The 19,338-nt window shown below is 40.7% G+C and overlaps 4 protein-coding genes across 8 annotated transcripts; 3 read left to right on the top strand and 1 right to left on the bottom strand.

Annotated features, from left to right (window-relative positions):
- Positions 1-276: 276 nt before the first annotated feature.
- LOC135797715 (uncharacterized) lies at positions 277-4,195 on the bottom strand. Of its 3 annotated transcripts, XM_065310205.1 has the most exons (6): positions 3,769-4,195; positions 2,428-3,702; positions 2,318-2,344; positions 1,947-2,141; positions 1,492-1,827; positions 277-1,430 (listed from the first exon to the last, which is right to left on the bottom strand). In XM_065310205.1, the coding sequence occupies exons 2-6, from the start codon at positions 3,687-3,689 to the stop codon at positions 1,280-1,282; spliced, it is 1,971 nt and encodes a 656-aa protein (XP_065166277.1). In that variant the 5' UTR covers positions 3,690-3,702; positions 3,769-4,195; the 3' UTR covers positions 277-1,279. The 3 variants fall into 3 exon arrangements, with proteins under 3 accessions (XP_065166277.1, XP_065166278.1, XP_065166279.1); XM_065310206.1 differs by lacking the exon at positions 2,318-2,344 and having other exon boundaries at positions 3,769-4,187; XM_065310207.1 differs by lacking the exons at positions 1,947-2,141; positions 2,318-2,344 and having other exon boundaries at positions 3,769-4,193.
- A 1,067-nt stretch (positions 4,196-5,262) lies between these two features.
- Positions 5,263-6,095, top strand: lwr (ubiquitin conjugating enzyme lesswright). The gene has a single exon (XM_065310212.1). It carries the CDS (start codon positions 5,393-5,395, stop codon positions 5,873-5,875), a length of 483 nt encoding a protein of 160 aa, XP_065166284.1. The 5' UTR covers positions 5,263-5,392; the 3' UTR covers positions 5,876-6,095.
- A 484-nt stretch (positions 6,096-6,579) lies between these two features.
- ari-1 (E3 ubiquitin-protein ligase ariadne-1) lies at positions 6,580-10,122 on the top strand. The gene is made up of 6 exons (XM_065310211.1): positions 6,580-7,055; positions 7,219-7,368; positions 7,428-7,490; positions 7,552-7,767; positions 7,824-8,608; positions 9,001-10,122. The coding sequence occupies exons 1-6, from the start codon at positions 6,846-6,848 to the stop codon at positions 9,092-9,094; spliced, it is 1,518 nt and encodes a 505-aa protein (XP_065166283.1). The 5' UTR covers positions 6,580-6,845; the 3' UTR covers positions 9,095-10,122.
- A 1,486-nt stretch (positions 10,123-11,608) lies between these two features.
- On the top strand, positions 11,609-19,145 carry LOC135797716 (synaptic vesicle glycoprotein 2B-like). 3 transcript variants are annotated; one of them, XM_065310210.1, is made up of 4 exons: positions 11,609-11,828; positions 16,848-17,574; positions 17,625-18,584; positions 18,649-19,145. In XM_065310210.1, the coding sequence occupies exons 2-4, from the start codon at positions 16,937-16,939 to the stop codon at positions 18,830-18,832; spliced, it is 1,782 nt and encodes a 593-aa protein (XP_065166282.1). In that variant the 5' UTR covers positions 11,609-11,828; positions 16,848-16,936; the 3' UTR covers positions 18,833-19,145. The 3 variants fall into 3 exon arrangements, with proteins under 3 accessions (XP_065166282.1, XP_065166280.1, XP_065166281.1); XM_065310208.1 differs by lacking the exon at positions 11,609-11,828 and adding an exon at positions 13,866-14,015; XM_065310209.1 differs by lacking the exon at positions 11,609-11,828 and adding an exon at positions 16,202-16,605.
- Positions 19,146-19,338: the final 193 nt, after the last annotated feature.

The raw sequence follows: 19,338 nt of genomic DNA, 5'->3' as shown, positions 1-19,338 counted from the left end.
CATTCGTAACATTGGTGTATGGTTGGTTGCCTACCTCAAAATAAATAATAAGTATTTACACAATTTATATTATTTCAGTGATATTTATAATCAATAAATTTAATAAAAATGCTTATACGCGTATAAATGCATGTCTGGTATAATTTGTCTTAATAAAAAATAACGCAAACATGCGAAACATTGGTGTATAGTTGGTTGCCTACCACAAAACAAACACTACTCACCCAGCACATATCAATACCGAATGAAAAACACAAATAGTAAATATTTACATAATTTATATTATCATAGTGATATTTATATTTGTTTCTTTATAATCAATAAACTATATAAAGATGCACATACACATGAAAATGCATATTTCGTACAATTTTCGCTCAATTTTCTCAGAAAAAAACAAAACGCAAAACAAAAAAGAGTTACAAGACATACAGAGTTCCACCAATCAGCTCTCTCAACAAATCTCTTGGAAAAAAGAAAATAAATAACAGCTACATGTAAAAAAATATCGGCAAACTTATAATATAGCTTCAATGTTCGAATGTTCAAATGTTAAAAAAATATAATCGTGTATATCGGCGCGCGCAACATCCTCAATACTTTCACGCCGGAGTAATGGTCGTTATCACAGGCGGAAAATAATAACCCAGTGAAAAAGAATTCATTTATATTATTCAATTATACCCCAAGTCAGATAAAACAACAGAAAACGACTGCGCAATCCTTGTTTATGTTGTCCATTGATCATGATCTGTGTGTTTTTAGGTGTAAAGTGTGTTTTTGTATTCGTGTCTCTGCTGATAGTTAATAAATAACATCCTATTTACATTTGGTCAGATCTACGCGCCTGACATTTTGTTCATTTCCATCTCTAATGTAAAATAATGTAAAAATTCAGTCCTAGTGTCGTCCTCCACCCTGTGGCACACACTTAATTATGTAAAGTAGCAATTAACTTCCAATCAAAACTCGACGTAAACATAATTACACTGTACAAAGTAGTTTTTCTACATTTTGGGATATAAAAATGAGTTATTTAACTAAGACTGTTACTGTTTTACTTCAGTATGTACAGAGATTGTAGTGTTTATAAACGCGCGGTGTCACACCATTTGTCACTAACTAGGATTTAGGCCGCGAGTTAAACGCATAAAATTCAAAATGGCCGTCCGGGTAACACACAACACATTAGCACTCGCGTTGGCGGCATTGGTAGGAACATGAAACCGGTGATCGCGCGCTAGTAAAAGGGATGGCCCCACGCCGTGGATGGCCACTCCTAGCTGCGCTTCGGCATCGCCGTCATGTTGCCGACGAGCATATACTTCAACTGCGGCATGTAGTCAATCACATGGCGCACCTGCACCAGCAGCACCGTTTCGTTAATGCTTTGGCACTTGCCATTTTCCACCAGGACGTGCATTTGTGCCCTAGGCAACCAAAAAAACACATTAATACAAAATTTTACATTATTTAGTTGTGTTTGCTTACGTGTTACTTTTGTAAACTTCAATACCAAGCACATTGATGACTTGCTGGCAGTTTTGCACAGGAACATTATTGAAAAAGTAATTGACTAAGTCCTGCAGCGTCACCAGCAGATCGTTGTACATGTAGGGTTTCATGTTGATCGCGGGCAGAATCTTGCCGTCGACCATCGCCTTCGAGAGCTTGTAGGGAATGTTAGTTTCGTGCGTGTTGGACATCGAGACGACCTTACGCTGCACGCCAATGATGCGCCCATTCGTGCGGTCATCCTGTGGCGTTGCCGTCGACCGCGGCTGCTGGTGCGCTGGCTGCTGGTTGATTATTTGGTGATTATTGGCACTGAAAACATTTAAAAAACAATGAAATACATTTAAATAATATTTCAGCGGATTTATACTGGACATTCATACAGCACTCCAAAAAAGAAAACTAATTCTAATCAACCCCTAATCGTCTACCTAAGGTCGGCAAGATCCGCGGCCGGTGTCGGCTGATAGAGCGCTTGCAGGCCGCCGTTCATCTGCCGGACGGGGATGAGCGGCGGCGGCGGGTACTTGCGTATCGACGCCTGCTGCTGACGCCCGTAGTTTTCGTTCATCAGCAGGTAGTTTGTCGCCGCTGTGGTCTGCGCGTTCGTGTACGCGGCGGCCGGCCTACAAGTAAATTCGCTTTTAGTCTCTCTCATTCTCAGAAGCTAACCCCCCCCCAACACGCAGCAACACCACCACAACCCGATTCTGTTAGTCTGACACCAAGAAGACGTGCACACAAAAACAACTTTAACCGCAGCGCATGCAAGAAAAATACAATAGAACAAATCAACCCTCACCAATCGTCTTTGACATATCCTGGATAACTAAATACCAGAACACAATTATTACAATCAATGTTAAAAAGCTGTTTTTGTGTTACTAGTAAACACACAAAATGGCTACCTACCCAACGGTGGATCGCACCAATGGCGGCGGTGCTTGTGTATGACACACATACGACCTCCCAGCTCGGGCACTACCCGTGACAGATCCATAAGTAGCTCGATTCGCAGCCGACGCGACCGTCCTCGCCGCCGCCGTCGGTTGATAAGTCGGATGTGCGCCAATCGTGGTCGGATAATTATTGTACATCTGCGACATGTGCTGTGCAGCAGCCACCGCTGGCGTCGGCGCAGGCGCAACAGTTTTCACCACCGGCGTTGCTTTCGGATGCGACAGCGGCGCCGTGGCAATCGGAGGTCCAACAGGCTGCCGCGTCCATTGCCCGACCTGCGTCTGACTCGAATTCTTATTCGTAATCAAATACTGCGTCTCCAGCATCTTCTGCGGCCAGTAATCCTCGAATACTGTACCCGGGGGGAAATAATTCCGTATATCTTCGACGCTGATCACCGAACAGGAATCATGCGCGAATAACTCATTGCGTATGCCTTGCACCTTGCAACAGAACTTCAGGTACGACAAATCCCATCCTTCGAGTTTATTCGCGCGTAGCTTGAGATTATCCGTCTCTCCTTCGAAGTAAAACAAGGGCACAAACTTAACACCCTTGTAAATAGTGTAAGGAACCACTGATTCTTTATTAATGCGTATAAAACCGCATCGATCAAGTGGATTCGAGCTCCCGTTGAGGAGTTTCGAGTAACACGCGTCGAGAAAATTATAAAACTCGACGGCGTCGCTGAGACGCACGATGAGATCCTCACCGGTGAAGCGATCGCGTCCGAAAAACGAATCGCAATGCACGAAATTCACGTCGTTGAGGAGACGCGCTTCGGCATCCGTGATGTAATAACTGCGGATGCACGTGCAGTTGTAGATATCCTGGTGTAGGTAGGTGAGGTATTTGTCCAGCAGTTTACTCTCTACCATGCGCACCGCGCAATACTTATCATCGGTGCCGCGGAAGATGTACGGAATGTGCACCTTCCCCAGCGTCGTCCAACCAAACTGGCCCTTTTGTGAGCGTTCATCCAACACGGGTTTATCACCACTGGGAGTTGTCGCCTCCGTCGGCGTGGAGGTTTTATTCTTACCGTTGCTCTTGATAAAACCAAGAATGGTATTCAAGCCAGCTCGGTTGATGTTGTTGGTTGCTGCGGTCGCTGCCGGCTGCTGCTGTTGCTTCGACTTGTGCGCTTCGACGATCTTCGCTGCAAGCTCGTTGATCTCGGCGTCGTCGTGCCGCTCTTGTTTAACGGTACTCATTGTTGAATGTATTCTAAAAACAAAGTGACCAATGCGTTGATTCACCGCTGTTGATTTCGCTGGTGTGTGATTGACTTACCTCTATCTAATTCACCAGTACCTACATAATAACAGATTCACTAGGTTGTGTTGTTTGGTTATATTATTTCGCTGTGGCCGCGGCCATGGCAATTCCAACTCGTCCGGCACTTGGAGCGCGTCGTCGCCAGCTGCAGCGGCCTGCGCGTCTGCACGTCAAAACACAACGCGAGCGAAGGCAACTGCGTCCGCCAACAAGTTTATACAGTACGCGGAGATGCGAGCGATACGAATTCGAGCCTCGCTGCGCGCATTGCGAGAGTCTAGCGGGCTGCAAACTGTCGACTACTGGCGGGCTGCGCGCTGATGCCGGATGCGACCGCTACGCCGTTTACAAGTCGCGCGCGCTCGCCGACTTTTCCGGCGATCGTGCAACCCCGCGAACACACTGTAGGTTATGTCCGAGATACTCGCGTACTCACACACCGTCTACGCACACATTCGCGCGCATGTAATTTTAGTTCGCATCATGGCCGCCGTGCCAGTTTTCCGACCAATCGACGCTCCGACGCGATGATGACGTCGCACGCGGCGGATAGCTAGCACGCTTACCGCGCTCTCACACACATGCACACTCAAGGACATCTGGCGACGGCCAACTTGGGTTTCCCGCGTGTTTTTCGGCAACAGATGCGACCCACACGAAACCCTTCCGAACCGTTTTTATTTTCCTTTGCATTTGCTTCAAATTATTGCTGCAGGGAATACCAAACAGGTTTCAAGCACCTAGCGTTTTTTCTATTTGTTTATTAACTGGGTTTGTGTGTGTGTGTGTTGCGCATGCGCAGCTCTCGGAGGCCCCCCCGCCCCGCATTCCGCCACCGGCATAAAAAAATCCACCACGCACACACAGGCGCAAAATCAGGTTTCTTCTCGGTGTGTCGGTGCGATTTAATGGTTTTAATGGCAAGCGTTGACCTCGGATTCGCTAAATCCGTGCGCGCCATAAGCCGGTCACGGAAAACTATTGCAAATTGTCCGAAAAAGTTGCGAAACGATGACGTCACCTAACACACAACTTAATGAATATTATAATCGTACAGCGCATTAGCATCAACGGCAGGAGCGTATTTGAGCGGATTTCTTCAACGTGATGACGTGCGCAAAGTAGCCGTTTTGTTTTTATAGCGACAGTGAAAAAGGAAATCTAAAAAATATAATTTTTACACGACACGACCGCCTCTATGCCCCACCCACCGGTCATGCGCAAACGCCGCATGACAAGCAATGTTCTCTACCCCTCTAGGCGAGTATTGTACGGACGAGAGCAATGGCGGCCGTTGATAACGCCGCGCGGAAAATTCACTTCACTGGCGACGGTGACTCACCGACACGTGCGCATGCGCCACCAACACACCAGAGCACACATGATTTATGTGTAAGTGCATTTGGGAGCAACAATGGCAATACAGGCAGCACGAGCGATTCTGGTTTGTTCGATTGCGACAGCCTGTGTGCCGCGGCCACCTAGCGGCATACGCAGGTATTAACATAGCAGCGGCAGCGGCAAACACGTTGTTTACTCATTGCTTCCAGAGCTGCGTTCGCAGTAAGTGAGTGGATCGCGGAGAGGAAGTTTCCGCGCCGAACATAACCACACACTCTCCCACAGCAAGCGCAGAACTATGTCGGGCATTGCCGCCGCACGTCTCGCGGAGGAACGCAAAGCATGGCGCAAAGATCACCCGTACGGGTATGTCGCACGCCCGAGCAAGGGCACCGACGGCGGGTTGAATCTCATGAACTGGGAGTGCTCCATTCCCGGCAAGCGCGGCACACCATGGGAGGGTGGCCACTACAAGCTGCGGATGATCTTCAAAGACGACTACCCCAGCAGCCCGCCTAAATGCAAGTTTGAACCACCGCTTTTCCATCCCAATGTCTACCCATCCGGCACTGTTTGTCTCTCACTGCTCGACGAGGAAAAAGACTGGCGGCCTGCAATCACCATCAAGCAGATCCTTCTTGGTATTCACGACCTGCTCAACGAGCCCAACGTTAAGGATCCTGCACAGGCTGAGGCGTACACCATCTACTGCCAGAATAAACTGGAATACGAGAAGAGAGTGCGCGCTCAGGCGCGTGCCATGAGCCAAATGGACCTATAACATCTCGTCGCGCACGCAGCGACCTTTCTAGTTTCTAGTTAAGTAAGTTTTAAGTTTCGTTGTACATGATTATAAGCTAAATTATTTCATTATGGGTCCTGTTTTTCTCATTCTGTCAAAATCCTAAATCTATGAACTTGAAGGTGGTTGTTATCAGATATGACAGCGATGTGAGCGGCTGTCTAATTTAGTTTTCTAATAAATCTTTTGACATAAATAAGTTTTTTTTTAGTCTTTCATGTTGTAATTTGTAATTTTCAATAAAAATAATGAATTACTACGAGGTGCTTTTGTCTAATTCTTATGTTTATGTTGGAAACAAAATGGCGGATTTACATTCAACATAAATTTATATGGTGTATATTTGGTTGCCTATCTTCTCAATCATACACTACTAAAACACCGAGTGAATCAACATTATAATATAGTAAAATTAATTAATTTTAAGATGAAATATGTAAATATAATAGTCTTTAGTAATTAAATTGGATATTTATTATAATTTATATAAATATAACTTCTTTTCGTGCGGTTTAAACAATGTAAAACTGTAAACTAAATAATTTTCGAGCAGTGTGTATATTTACGTGCATGTTGTGCGCATGTGTATTAAACGAGTTCATCCGATTGCGCCAAACTCGTTTATCTTCGTAGACGTCAAAGTTGCAAACATCCGCAACACTCCGTACGTGTCTACCACACGAAAAGAAACATTTCACACGTACGGCGCCCGAATACGATGGACTGGATAGCGCCGCATCGATGTTGGCACACACACATTCACAACGCACAACTCTAGCACACCAGTGTCAGCAGTAGCAGTGGTACTGAGGACGGTGCGCGCTCTGTTTTCGCCTTTATTAGGTATGAGAAATACAAGTCTCGCAAGTCTCACCGTCTGATCGTCCACATCGTGCACAACTACTTCATGGTGGCGTAAATCGCGCGCGTGGAAACCACCCGCAGCGAAATGGACTCGGAGGAGGAGACGTACGACGACGTCGACTCGGGCAACGAGTCTAGCGGCGACGATGCGATGGATTTCGTCATGGAGGTCGAGCTGTCCGAGCGGCGCGAGAAGGCGAACGACTCCGACGATTACCCCTACGAGGTGTTGTCCACCGAGGAGATCGTCCAGCATATGGTCGACTGCATCAAGGATGTAAATACGGTCGTCGAGGTTAGCGCTAAAAATACACATATTAATTACAACAAAAAAAACACACACACAGACACATGCACACACAAAAATAGACATAAATTAATTTTAGCTTGTTAAAAAGTCAGATAAACAAAACAAGTGATTACATACCTTTGTTTTGACACACTCTGCTATCTTTTAGATTCCAGCAACAACCACAAGAATACTTCTGAATCACTTCAGGTGGGATAAGGAGAAGTTGATGGAGAGGTTTTTCGATGGGGACCAAGAACAATTGTTCAAGGACGCCAAAGTCGTGAATCCTTTTAAGAATATATGCTCTCAAGTTATTGTAAGTGGCAAAAAAACGCAAAACTATGCAATTTTAACCCAAAAAACTTGCATTTTTAGCCTAGGAAATTATCGGTGGGCACAGAAGAGTGTGAAATATGCTTTATAGTCTTTCCATGTCCAGTAAGTTAATATTTCTAACCTAAAAATGATAAAAAAACAGTAAAAAACGATGAATTTTTAGCATATGACTGGGCTTGAATGCGGACACAGGTTTTGTACGCACTGCTGGTGCGAATATCTAACAACAAAGATCATGGAAGAAGGTGTAGGGCAGACAATTGCATGCGCTGCCCATGGATGCGATATTCTCGTGGACGATGCAACGGTGATGCGGCTAGTTAAGGACTCCAAAGTTAGGCTTAAATATCAACATCTTATTACTAACAGTTTTGTTGAGGTAAATAAATAGATTTAAGCTTTTGTTAAAAAAAAAATTAAAATTTTTTGGTTTAGTGTAACAGATTGTTGCGATGGTGTCCATCGCCTGACTGCAGTAACGCGATCAAAGTCCAATACGTTGAACCACACCGCGTCACCTGCAAATGCACGCATACATTCTGTTTCGCTTGCGGTGAGAATTGGCACGACCCAGTTAAATGCTCCCTGTTAAAACTGTGGATCAAAAAGTGCGATGACGATTCGGAGACGTCCAATTGGATCGCGGCGAACACGAAGGAATGCCCACGATGTAACGTGACGATTGAGAAAGATGGCGGCTGTAATCACATGGTATGCAAGAATCAGAACTGCAAAGCGGATTTCTGTTGGGTATGCCTGGGGCCTTGGGAGCCGCACGGTAGTAGTTGGTATAATTGTAATCGGTACGATGAGGACGAGGCGAAAGCGGCGCGCGACGCGCAGGAAAAGAGTCGTTCCGCACTGCAGCGCTACTTGTTCTATTGCAATCGGTATATGAACCACATGGCTAGCCTCAAATTCGAGCACAAGCTGTACGCGTCCGTGAAGGAGAAGATGGAGGAGATGCAGCAGCACAATATGAGCTGGATCGAGGTGCAGTTCCTCAAACGCGCCGTCGATATTCTCTGCCAGTGTCGGCAGACGCTCATGTACACGTATGTCTTCGCCTACTACCTACAGAAGAACAACCAGTCTGTGATCTTTGAGGAGAACCAAAAGGACCTCGAGAGTGCCACTGAGAAGCTCTCCGAGTACCTGGAGAGGGATATTACGTCTGAAAATCTCGCCGACATCAAGCAGAAAGTCCAGGATAAATACAGGTAAAAAAAAATTCATTAAAGCATAAAAATTTAATATTTTAACCTCAAAAATGTGATTCTTTTACAAAAAAATTGAAGAAAATTTAATTTACGAGTGTTTTAAACATAAAAATTTGATATTTTAACCTCAAAAATGTGATTCTTTTAAAAAAAATTAAGAAAATGTATTTTACGAGTGTTTTATGCAGAAAAATGACATTTTAACCTCAAAAATATGATTTTTTCACAAAGAAATTTAAGAAAATGTATTTTACGAGTGTTTTATGTTGAAATATCATATTTTAACCTCAAAAATGTGATTCTTTTACAAAGAAATCTAAGAAAATGTATTTTACGAGTGTTTTATGCAGAAAAATGATATTTTAACCTCAAAATGTGATTTTTTTCTGCAGATACTGCGATGGACGTCGTAAAGTCCTCCTCGAACACGTCCACGAAGGCTACGAGAAAGAATGGTGGGTGTACAACGTCAACGAGAAGATCTAGTCCCTAAGTAAACTAGCCGTAGTTACCTCATCGATAAACAAACAAAAAACAAAAACAAACGCTGCGAAAAAAAGAAGAAGAAAAAAACGCCGTAACTGTACTTATGACTTTATGACTTTACAAACACTATCGGCATAACATAAAACAACAGTTTGTTCTCTCATTAATTTAAATATCTGTTAATTTTTATTATTATTAACTATACACACACACACATACATACATAACCTATATTACGATAACATATTCGCTGAATTTTTACACTTGGATCGATTTAAGTTCTGTCAAAATGTGATATACTACCAGAAAAATGATGTATACATAGTTTTTATTGGCACAACACACACACACACACACATTTACACACTCTCATACACACAGGGTTCTTTCTATAAGATAGCAAATGTTTGTGGTAGATGTCTCTTTGGTTTCTAATGTAACATAATTCATTGATTTGATTCCGCTCGCGACGTTTCGATATCATATCAGTTGTCAAACTCCGGTGATACGCTGTATATTTGCTCTCCCATGATGATGAGACAGGAAGGAAACCTAGCCCCGAATACGACATGGCCAAACAAATAATTCGTTTACTTGTTATTATTCGATGGCCAGCCTGCCGCATGCGTTCATTTTAGTTTCGAAGGGAAAAAAAACCAATGCTTGTAAAAAATTGATAATGAAACAAAGAAAAAACACAGAAAACAAATAGAGATTATATCTATTTTTAATATCGACGATGAATAATTGTAGAAAGTGATGCAGATGATGATTGTAAATATGTTGAATTTGGTTTATTAATGATGATGAAATCATGTTTCTTTATTGGTAGAGATGTTCTATTTGCGAGAGGAAATCATTTTAAATTAGCGCGCCCTCACTTCTATTTAAATTAAAAAAGTATTTTATAGTGAAATAAACAAAAACTAATTCTTGAGGAAGTAAAACACGTGATCGAAGTGACAGAATAAAGGATGTGAAACGAATTGATTCAATTAATTAATTAAAAACGATTTGTAAAACATAAATCACTTGTTTACTTGTGTGCTGCGCATGCGCCGATTTGAATACGGTGCGTTTAGTTGTCTATAGTTATGAAAAATATCATAAATTTATTTATTATGTATATTTGTTGATGCGACCTTGACTTAGATTGTATATTTAAGGTGCATTTTTTGCGTGAGATATCAAATGTGGATTTAATGCAGTTTAGCATCGATGATTGACCATAACCGGCGCATTCGACGCATTCAATGAAAGCGTAAAATGTGAAATATGACCCGTCAACCTTGTTTACGAATTCGGCACGGCATGTACTCATAATAAAACAATCATCGATCAAGGTGTAAGCAATGAATCTTAGGAAAAACTGGTTTGCGATCAAATCGGAAGGAAGTTTAAGGAGTTCCTTGAGTTTTATACACTTGTAATTAATTTCTAGGTGATTCTAAGTGAAATTTTCACATTTATGTCATTTTTACTTTAAAAACATCAAGAAACAAATCAAAAACATAAAAAATCGAAGTAATTTTATCACTTTTTTTGATTTTTATTGATTTATAGTTAATTTCTTGCCAAAACACGTATTTTTTTTATGTAAAAACTTCCAGGAATCAAAAATCCAACACTCAGATTTGTTGTTTTGTGCGACAGACGCGTAAAAAGCGTAAAAACCCATCGTTAATTATTATTAAAAGTCGTTTTACAACGCAGACAATGTGCGAAGAGCCGCAACGTATTTCGATAATGAAACCGGCTAACAATTAGGCAATAAACAGTTTTGTTTTAATTCGCTTCACTAGCATTAGCCGTGTGTTGTGTGTTTGCTCGCGCTAAAATACTTGTTTATTGATTTTACGTTTCACATCTTCACATCATCAAGGTCCATTGATCAACTGATGCATACCTACGTCAAAAACACTACAGTCTACACTTAAAAAAAAACTATCCTCGAAACCGATGCGCTTTTTATTTGCTTCGATAAAGTTCATTGACGAGTCAATTAGTCACTTGTGTACATTGTTCGTTTTACACGATGTTTTCTTTATGATTCATTCGATTACAAGTCGCCTGTTTGTTGAAACATTTAAGAAAACAACGAAAATACTTCTGTGCGATGATTTTTGTAACTTTTGTTATCATTTTAAGTGATTTTTGTGCCTTTCTCTTGGAAATTCAAGCGTAACTCGACGCCATCTTGCGCCGCGGCCATTTTGTAAGCGCAGAAAGTATAGTTGATGGCTACTTGTCCTTATGCCGTGACGAATGTCGTCTAACATTGCGCATTGTCGCGATAATCGACGATCAAGGCGAGAAAAGGGACAACAAAGACCTTGCCGTCTTAATAATGGCCGAATAAAGCGCATTGATAAAGGCGAGTCCGCATGCGCGCGCACTCTGCGCTTAAGTGACAGCTATAAAACTATAATTTCGAAAGCGCTTCCGACGTGCGTGCGCGACACTTTTATGATTGCTGAGAATTAGTCTCGTCCGACGCGCATCGTACAAACTGCAATATAACAATTTCTGCACGGTGCAACACCACCAATCGTCAAAAACCTTAAAAAAAACCGTAAAATATCCATGCTATCGTGAATCACGTATCACACGCTCGTTAACATTATAATTTTACGTCTTCTGATAAGCAATACTAGTGAATATTCATAAAAATCATAAATTCGGTGCGTTAATCAACCGGAAATATATCAATGGAACTTTACCGACGCGCCATTAGGTAAGTCACATTCAAAATGTCGCAATATAAGCCAGTGAAGCGTGTGTGACCGCAAAATATTCGATAATCCAAGGTAAATTATGAAAATCTCTTGGAAATGTCACAATTTCACAAGAATTACGCGTCTGAAATAAATACATACAATTTATTACTTAAATAATACAATAACAAAGTAGGAAATGACAAGTATATAGTTAAATAGTACTTAAAAAGCTAAATTTACGGAAATACAGAATTATCTTTAGATGGAACAACTTTAGACGCCATTTTACCCCACTTAACAACATTTTAAACTGTAAAAAACCATCACAATTTATAATATGACTAATACACTTTAATCTAGACTCTTGATAAGCGTGATAACACAATTAGTTTATCAGAAATATCAAAAAAACATCAAAAAACATTATTTTTGGTGTTTTAGTGTGTTGCGCATGCGTACATTCATGTTATTAATGTAATGTAATGTCATTATTGATAGTTGACACTAGAATAACTAGATCAGGATGATACTAGTACAGGGAAGTACTTGAGACGCGATGAAATGCATTTCAAGGGTTTTCCGATCAATTGTAAAGCAATTAAAGTGCGTGCGCTGATCATGCGCACATTCAATGTCGCGTAATCTTGGCATTGATTTAGGAAACACGCTAGACACATTCACAGATCAATAAAATCAAGGTTCGAAGGAATTTTTCGTCTTGAAATAATTAATTCAATTGAATAATCATCGCGCGCACAGCATCACAACCTGTTTGGCAGGAAACTCGGCGAGAATTTGTGTTAAGGGCATGAAAACAAACAAACAAACAATAAACATACTAATAAACAATTGTTAATGTTCACAACGTCATAGGTTTAGTCAATAACTGCGAAATTTTATAGTATTACTTGTATTATGCGAGAAATTACAAATTTTGCGATAAAAATGTAATTTATGCAAGAAGAAAGGTCAAAGTTTTATATATTACATGTTATCACATAGATAACGACCTATAGAATCCGATAATGTCTTTTGTTAAGGTTGAATAACCGTAAAAACGACTTTAATTGCTGTTTAAACTAAAAATTTTGCATAAACGCCTGTTTGATGCAACCAGTCATACACCAATGAAGAAATTCACGTTTTCTGATTAATTTCTATCATTAAAAGACACGTGCTTCTAGTCTATGCTCTCTGGCTAATATAATAACGTGGTTACGCTTCGCGAAATGCAATTACGCGAGCTAAACGCGCCAATTATCGTGTTACCAAGTGACAAGACAGATAGCCCAGAACACCGCCCGCCATATTGTTTATGTCGACCACACTCGCACTCAGGATGCGCGTAATGGCGTAATTCTAACGATTAAATGATTCACACCGCATCTTCAACTCGCAATCGAGCAGAAAACAAACAAAACGCGAAAAAAAAAACCAAACCAGAAAAACACTTACAATGTCACGCAAGCCGCGATGATAACACATTTTTTGTTCTTTCTTTGTGCCCACACTACAAGCAGCAACTATAATCAACAACAATGGGATTAGAATAATCCGCGTCTAGTCACGAGCGTCATTTTAGTGTTTAAATATGTTTGACGAGTGATAAAACGCGTCACACGACCAGAAAACGAATGAAAAATTCTTGTTTCTATTTACTGATGAATTATTTATTATTCCAATGTGAAAGAAATGCACTTATGCAACGAGAGCAATTGTTGCTGGCCTTTAATTAATTAAATCTCATTACCACAGGCATTATGCAGTGCAGAAAATCAAAACAGACACGTTTTTAGTCGTGTTTGTAACCCGATAAAACTGCAATATCCATAAAAAAAAGTGTTTGTAAACTTTGCATACCGGAGAACATGCATGCAGAAAGATAAACAAACAATAATGACAATGTAGAATAGTGCAGCACATCGTCAAGTCGTGTATTTGTTCGTTTTAGGTTGAAATTGGAGCACATTTTGTGTTTTGTACATTTTTACAACGCGAAACGTGATTTGATTTAGATTAGATGAAGTGGCTGTGTGGTTTTATGAGATTGTTTGCACTACGTCGGAGATTTCGGAGATTTTCCTCTGGGATTCTCTATAAATGCTCTGGTTTCATTACGGAATGATCGCACAATCGCGAGGTTGCTCGCAGCCCCGCGCCTTGGCGTAAAAAACATCAATTTCCGCACAAATTTCAATTTTTTGGTGAGTTTAAAATTATTAAAGTTATAATCATGCGTTGTGTGCGTTTATCTTTCGTCTGTAATTTTCCACACTCAAAATCTTGAAAAATCTACGCATTGTTTTATGCTAAGTGGATTTTTAAGATCGTAAACACTTGAAATTGATTGATACAGCCAATTTTGCGCAGTCAATTCACAATAATTAGTCTAGAATCATTTTTGTTCATCAAAATCATCGAATTTTAGGGTTAAAAGAAGTTTTTTTATTTTTTACAAGTAAAAAATTGATTACCTCACACCTATCCAGCTAATTTACGAACAAACATGAGTAATATATTAACATTGACATAAATTAGCAACCTGGGTGATAATTCAAAAGAAATGTTTGTGTGATAGAAAGTTTTTTTCACGCGCCGCGAAAAATTATGCAAAATATGCAATAATTCGCTTCAATTCGAAGAACGATTATAATAATTTCAATTTCAACGTGGCCTCGAATTTTTTTCCCTCTGCGCATGCCCAAAAAGTCTCGGCGTAAACATTTAAAAGCTTTTTATGTTGTTACCGATTGTCACGGCGTAACTCAATCCTCTACCTCTGTAAGTGTTTGTTTTGTTTGTGTTTGATGTGTGTGAATGCGCCGCTTGTTATTGTCGTGGGGCCGTTTTTCTTTTTCATTATTGTTATTATTATTATTATTATCCAGATGCTTTGTGAAATACTTAAACGTTGAATGCCACATTAACGCGTGGTTAATTGAAGCGTTTTATCAAATTTTACACAGTTGCGTTGCATAAATATCAGATTTCAAAGCGAGGTCGAACAACACACACCCGGCGGCCATCTTTCGACGACATCTTGTGCATACACACACGCGAACCGGTTAACGAGCGCATTAAAACTCGATTATAATATGCAATAATTGCACGCTCGTTAAGAATCAGCGTTTATTGACTATACTTATCGACGGGTGATCCAGTATTATAATATATTGTTTGTTTACGAATCAAATACAACAGATATCATCGCGTAATGGCCGCCGCCCGACTGGTCAGATGAAAGTTTGTTTTGGACTTGTATTTTCGGCGAATTCCAAGCACAGCATCGAAATAAAAACAAATAGAAACGTTCTATAGAAAGTCAAATAGTTTCGTGACGTTTCGACATTAATGTTAATGCGAAACATGTTAATTCACTTCAGATTCGAGACAACAAAGCGGTCAAAACTCGAAATGTCATCGAAAAACGAAGAAAACCATCGATTTAAACAAAAAACACGCCAAAAATGTTTATTTTTCATTAATTTAACATAACCAATCCTTAAAATATATGTTTTCTTGTTGACGTGTATGAAGTTGCCTACATTTTTTATTTATTAATTCCATAAATGAAGAAAAAAACTTATTGCGCGACAATATAAAGCTCAATAATACGAATCGAATCGATGCGTGTTTGAAGCGGTTCAAACTCGTTAGCGTGCCCGCAAAGATGTTTGTCTTGTCCCGGCAACGCATTATGCATGCAAATGTGCTCCAAGACTCAACCAAGAATTAATACCAATAATAGCCATTAATGGCGAATTAATTCCGACTCGTCTGACGTAACAACTCGCGCTCATTTCGAAGTCATTCGGTTTTAATTTCCGCCGCGGCGCGAGAAACAAATTGTTTATCATTTTTGTGGGCCAAGTATAACCAACATGGCGGTCATGGCGTCCAAAAGCAATTGTTTTCGGCAGTTATCAGGTCGTTTGGGGCTTATTCGCCGCACCAAACTGTAAAAAACGTTCTAATTAGCAAAACTATACGCGGCAATAATACCTTCAATCGTGATAATGTAAATTACCACAGCGGACGTTAACATTTGTTACCCAAAGTTAAATTTTACATCGAAATAGTTAAAAATAAGCTTAAATTTCAAGTATTTAACGAAAAAAACAAGATTTTTAGTTTAAATATTTGAAATTTAACTGCAACCTGTAATTATACAGACATTTTAGGCAGAAATTATTTAAATAATTAAGTTTTAACATTTAACTAGCAATTATTTAGGTAATTTCCAATTTACTTAAACGAATGATTCGATTTTTGCAAATATAATTAGCAAAAAAATAAAAAGTCGCTGATTTTATGGTTCATTCATGATGACGTCGAATTTTGGGGAAGGGGACCATCGCGAGCCGCCACCACCGATAAAAGTTGCGCGCACTTTAAACGCGCGCCCCGAACGCAGGCGTCAATTACTTAACGCAGTTACACGACACGCGGACGGCGAAAACGTTGTCCCCGCCGAGCCGAAACCAACGCGAAAGTTCAACTTTTCAAAGCGTAAAACGTGCCTGAATCAAATAAAGTGCGCTGTGATTAAATTCTGTGCGAATTCTCAACAAAAACACGTTTTTTTTCTCATAAATTTCTTAAAAATTCTAACAAAATGCTAGTTGTCAAGTTCATCCACGAGAAAGAATTAATAAAAACTTTTAGCTGACGGACACTGTGTGTGTCACTAGTAAATTATTAAGTGTGAGTGTCTGTTCTTGTAATTTCTAACCAGTTTCTTGGATTTCGGATATTTTCAAGCAGTGTGTTTGTGTGCGTTTACGTTCAGTTTAAGTAAGTTTAAAGTTTGACTATTTCAAGAATTCGCCTGATAGTTAAGTAATGCGAATTAAGCTTAATTTAAATTTACCAGGTGGCTTAAACTACCTGTAACTAACATATCTAGATACATTTTAATTTCAATGTTGTGACACTTTGAAATTTATTTACGCAGTTGACGAAATGTTTGCGTTTTTAATTAGCGTGTGGTCAAGATCATCCGCTGACGTTGATGTGTTTTTTTGTGTTGTTTACAGCAAAAGAATAACGATTTGCTGCCTGTGAGCTGCCACTTTCGCCGTCCAGCGTCCGTACGGCCCCCGCCCCGCCGCCGCTCAATCGTAGAATGGTCGAAGGTGACCGCAGAGAGAAGTCTTCAAGCGATACAGATGTAAGTGACTCGCGCGTGCCGAACGGCTGCGGATCCAAGGACCTGGAGCTGTCGAAGCTGCGCCGCACGCAGCAACCAACCACCACTTGTTTACCGGCGGTTGTACCGCCCCTGAAGACCAGTGCGCTTCCGGATAAGGCGCATAATGGCGGCGGTGGCGGTGGCGGTGGCGGAGGGCATGATGCGGAACGTGGTGTTGTACCACCACCAGCGCCCCCTGGAGTCGGCAGTGATAAAGCCGACTTTGAGGGTGCCATTGAAGCGACCGGATACGGCAAGTTTCATTACTTGCTGTTGGCCGTCTGCGGCTTCGTGAGCACGTCGGAGGAGATGGACGTCATTTCGATGTCGTTCATCTTGCCGTCGGCGCAATGCGACTTAAATCTTAACACGCACACCAAGGGATGGCTCAATTCGATCATTTTCATTGGAATGATGGTTGGTGCTTACGTGTGGGGCTCTGTGGCTGATTCCATCGGCCGGAAGAAGGTCCTCATCGCGATTTCGTTCATGAATGGCATCTGTATTGTCGCGTCGAGTTTCTCACAGACCTACGAACTGTTTATGTTGTTTCGCTTCCTTAATGGCGCAGCGTAAGTTACCGAAATTGTTTTTTAACATTAATAAAATGTCCCCGTTACAGTTTAGGAGGAAGTGGACCAGTTATCTGGTCATATTTCGCTGAATTCCAACCGAAAGCAAAACGTGGATCAATGTTGTCATTCATGGCGGCGTTCTGGACGTTAGGCAACCTTTTTGTCGCCGCATTAGCATGGCTGATCATTCCTTCCGGTCTAGGGTACCACAGCGATACATTCCTGTACAATTCCTGGCGTATTTTCCTGTTGATATGCGCGGTACCATCATTTTTGGTAGCAGTCTTCCTCTTTTTCCTTCCTGAAAGCCCCAAGTTTTTATTAACCTGTGGTAGGAGTGAAGAAGCAATGGAGATCTTCCGTAAAATCTACCAGATCAACACCGGAAATGATAAGAGTGACTACCCAGTCAAACATCTTATCTTAGACGAGACAATGTGTCCTAAAGAACCTAAGAAACCTTTGAAGGGTAAATACGTCAACATGATGGTGGACATTTATGACAACAGCCGGATGTTATTCAAATCACCTTTACTACGGTTTACCTTCATTTCTATAACCATCAACTTCACTTTCCACATTGGTTACTATGGATTAATGATGTGGTTCCCTGAGTTATTCAATCGTTTCGATGAGTATTCCCGCATGCATCCAGGGGAAAGCGCGTCTGTTTGTGAAGTTACTGAATATGTGGTGGCCATGGGTACCCAACAACAAGGCGGCGTGTGTAATGATAAAATAGAAAGCGCTGTTTTCATGGAATCGTTAATCACGGTGGCTGCTGCAATTCCAAGCAATATTGTAGCTGTGTTAGGAATGGATAGACTTGGGAGGAAGTTCTTTTTGGTCTTCAGTACGTTCACTTCCGGTATTTGTGCGGCGTCCATGTATCTTGTGCGTAACAAAGTGCACAATCTGATCGTCTCGGCTGTTTTCAGCAGTGTGATATCTTGCGGTAATGCAGCGTTGGATTGTCTCATCACGGAAATCTTTCCAACAAATTTAAGGTAATAAACAAAGAAATTATTTGAAAAATATGATGATATTAATTGTTTTTTTTGTTCTGTTTAGAGCTACTGGTGTAGCAATATCAATGGTGGCAGCACGTCTTGGTGGTATTATCGGCAATATTGTGATAGCAATGCTGTTGGACATGTACTGCCCAGCGCCGACGTTCATTGTGGCGGCGCTCCTCATCGGGGGCGGTTTGCTATGCCTGTTTTTGCCAAACACGACGCGCGCGCCCCTGTCTTGATCCTCAGAACTCACATTAGTTATACGTATGCGAGGCACACCGCAATCACGTATTTTTTTTAGCTATTTTAATAAGTTATGATTATATGTTTTGACTGTGCGACACCGAGCGTGTCAGCTAATTTTATCGCGCATTGAATTTATTCATTTTGATGAAATCCTGTTGTTACCGATTTACCGAACATAATTTATTTCATAGGTCTTTTATTGTTAGAATATTTATAAATACACAAATTGTAAAATAGCATGCGCGAATATAATAATATTGTAATAATTGATTTAATAAAATACAAAATATTTTACATTACCAACAATTACACTGATAATCAACAACAAAAGCTTAATTTGCATTGAAAACATAAAAAAAATCTGTACACTGATGAACGTAAAGTATTTTATATTGTATTACTTTTAGTTTTTGAAAAAAATCGCTGTCAAAGTTTGTATAGCAAAGTATTGTAATAAACGTACATTTAACGTAGGCAACCAACAATACACTACGCAGGT

The sequence above is a fragment of the Atheta coriaria genome, unplaced genomic scaffold (genome assembly GCF_025399875.1).
Source record: "Atheta coriaria isolate IRGN ID8LTWV9N9 unplaced genomic scaffold, Caltech_Dcor_3.1 hic_scaffold_8_pilon, whole genome shotgun sequence".
Taxonomy (NCBI): Eukaryota; Metazoa; Arthropoda; class Insecta; order Coleoptera; family Staphylinidae; genus Dalotia; species Dalotia coriaria.
This window is presented reverse-complemented; position numbering and strand designations above follow the sequence as displayed.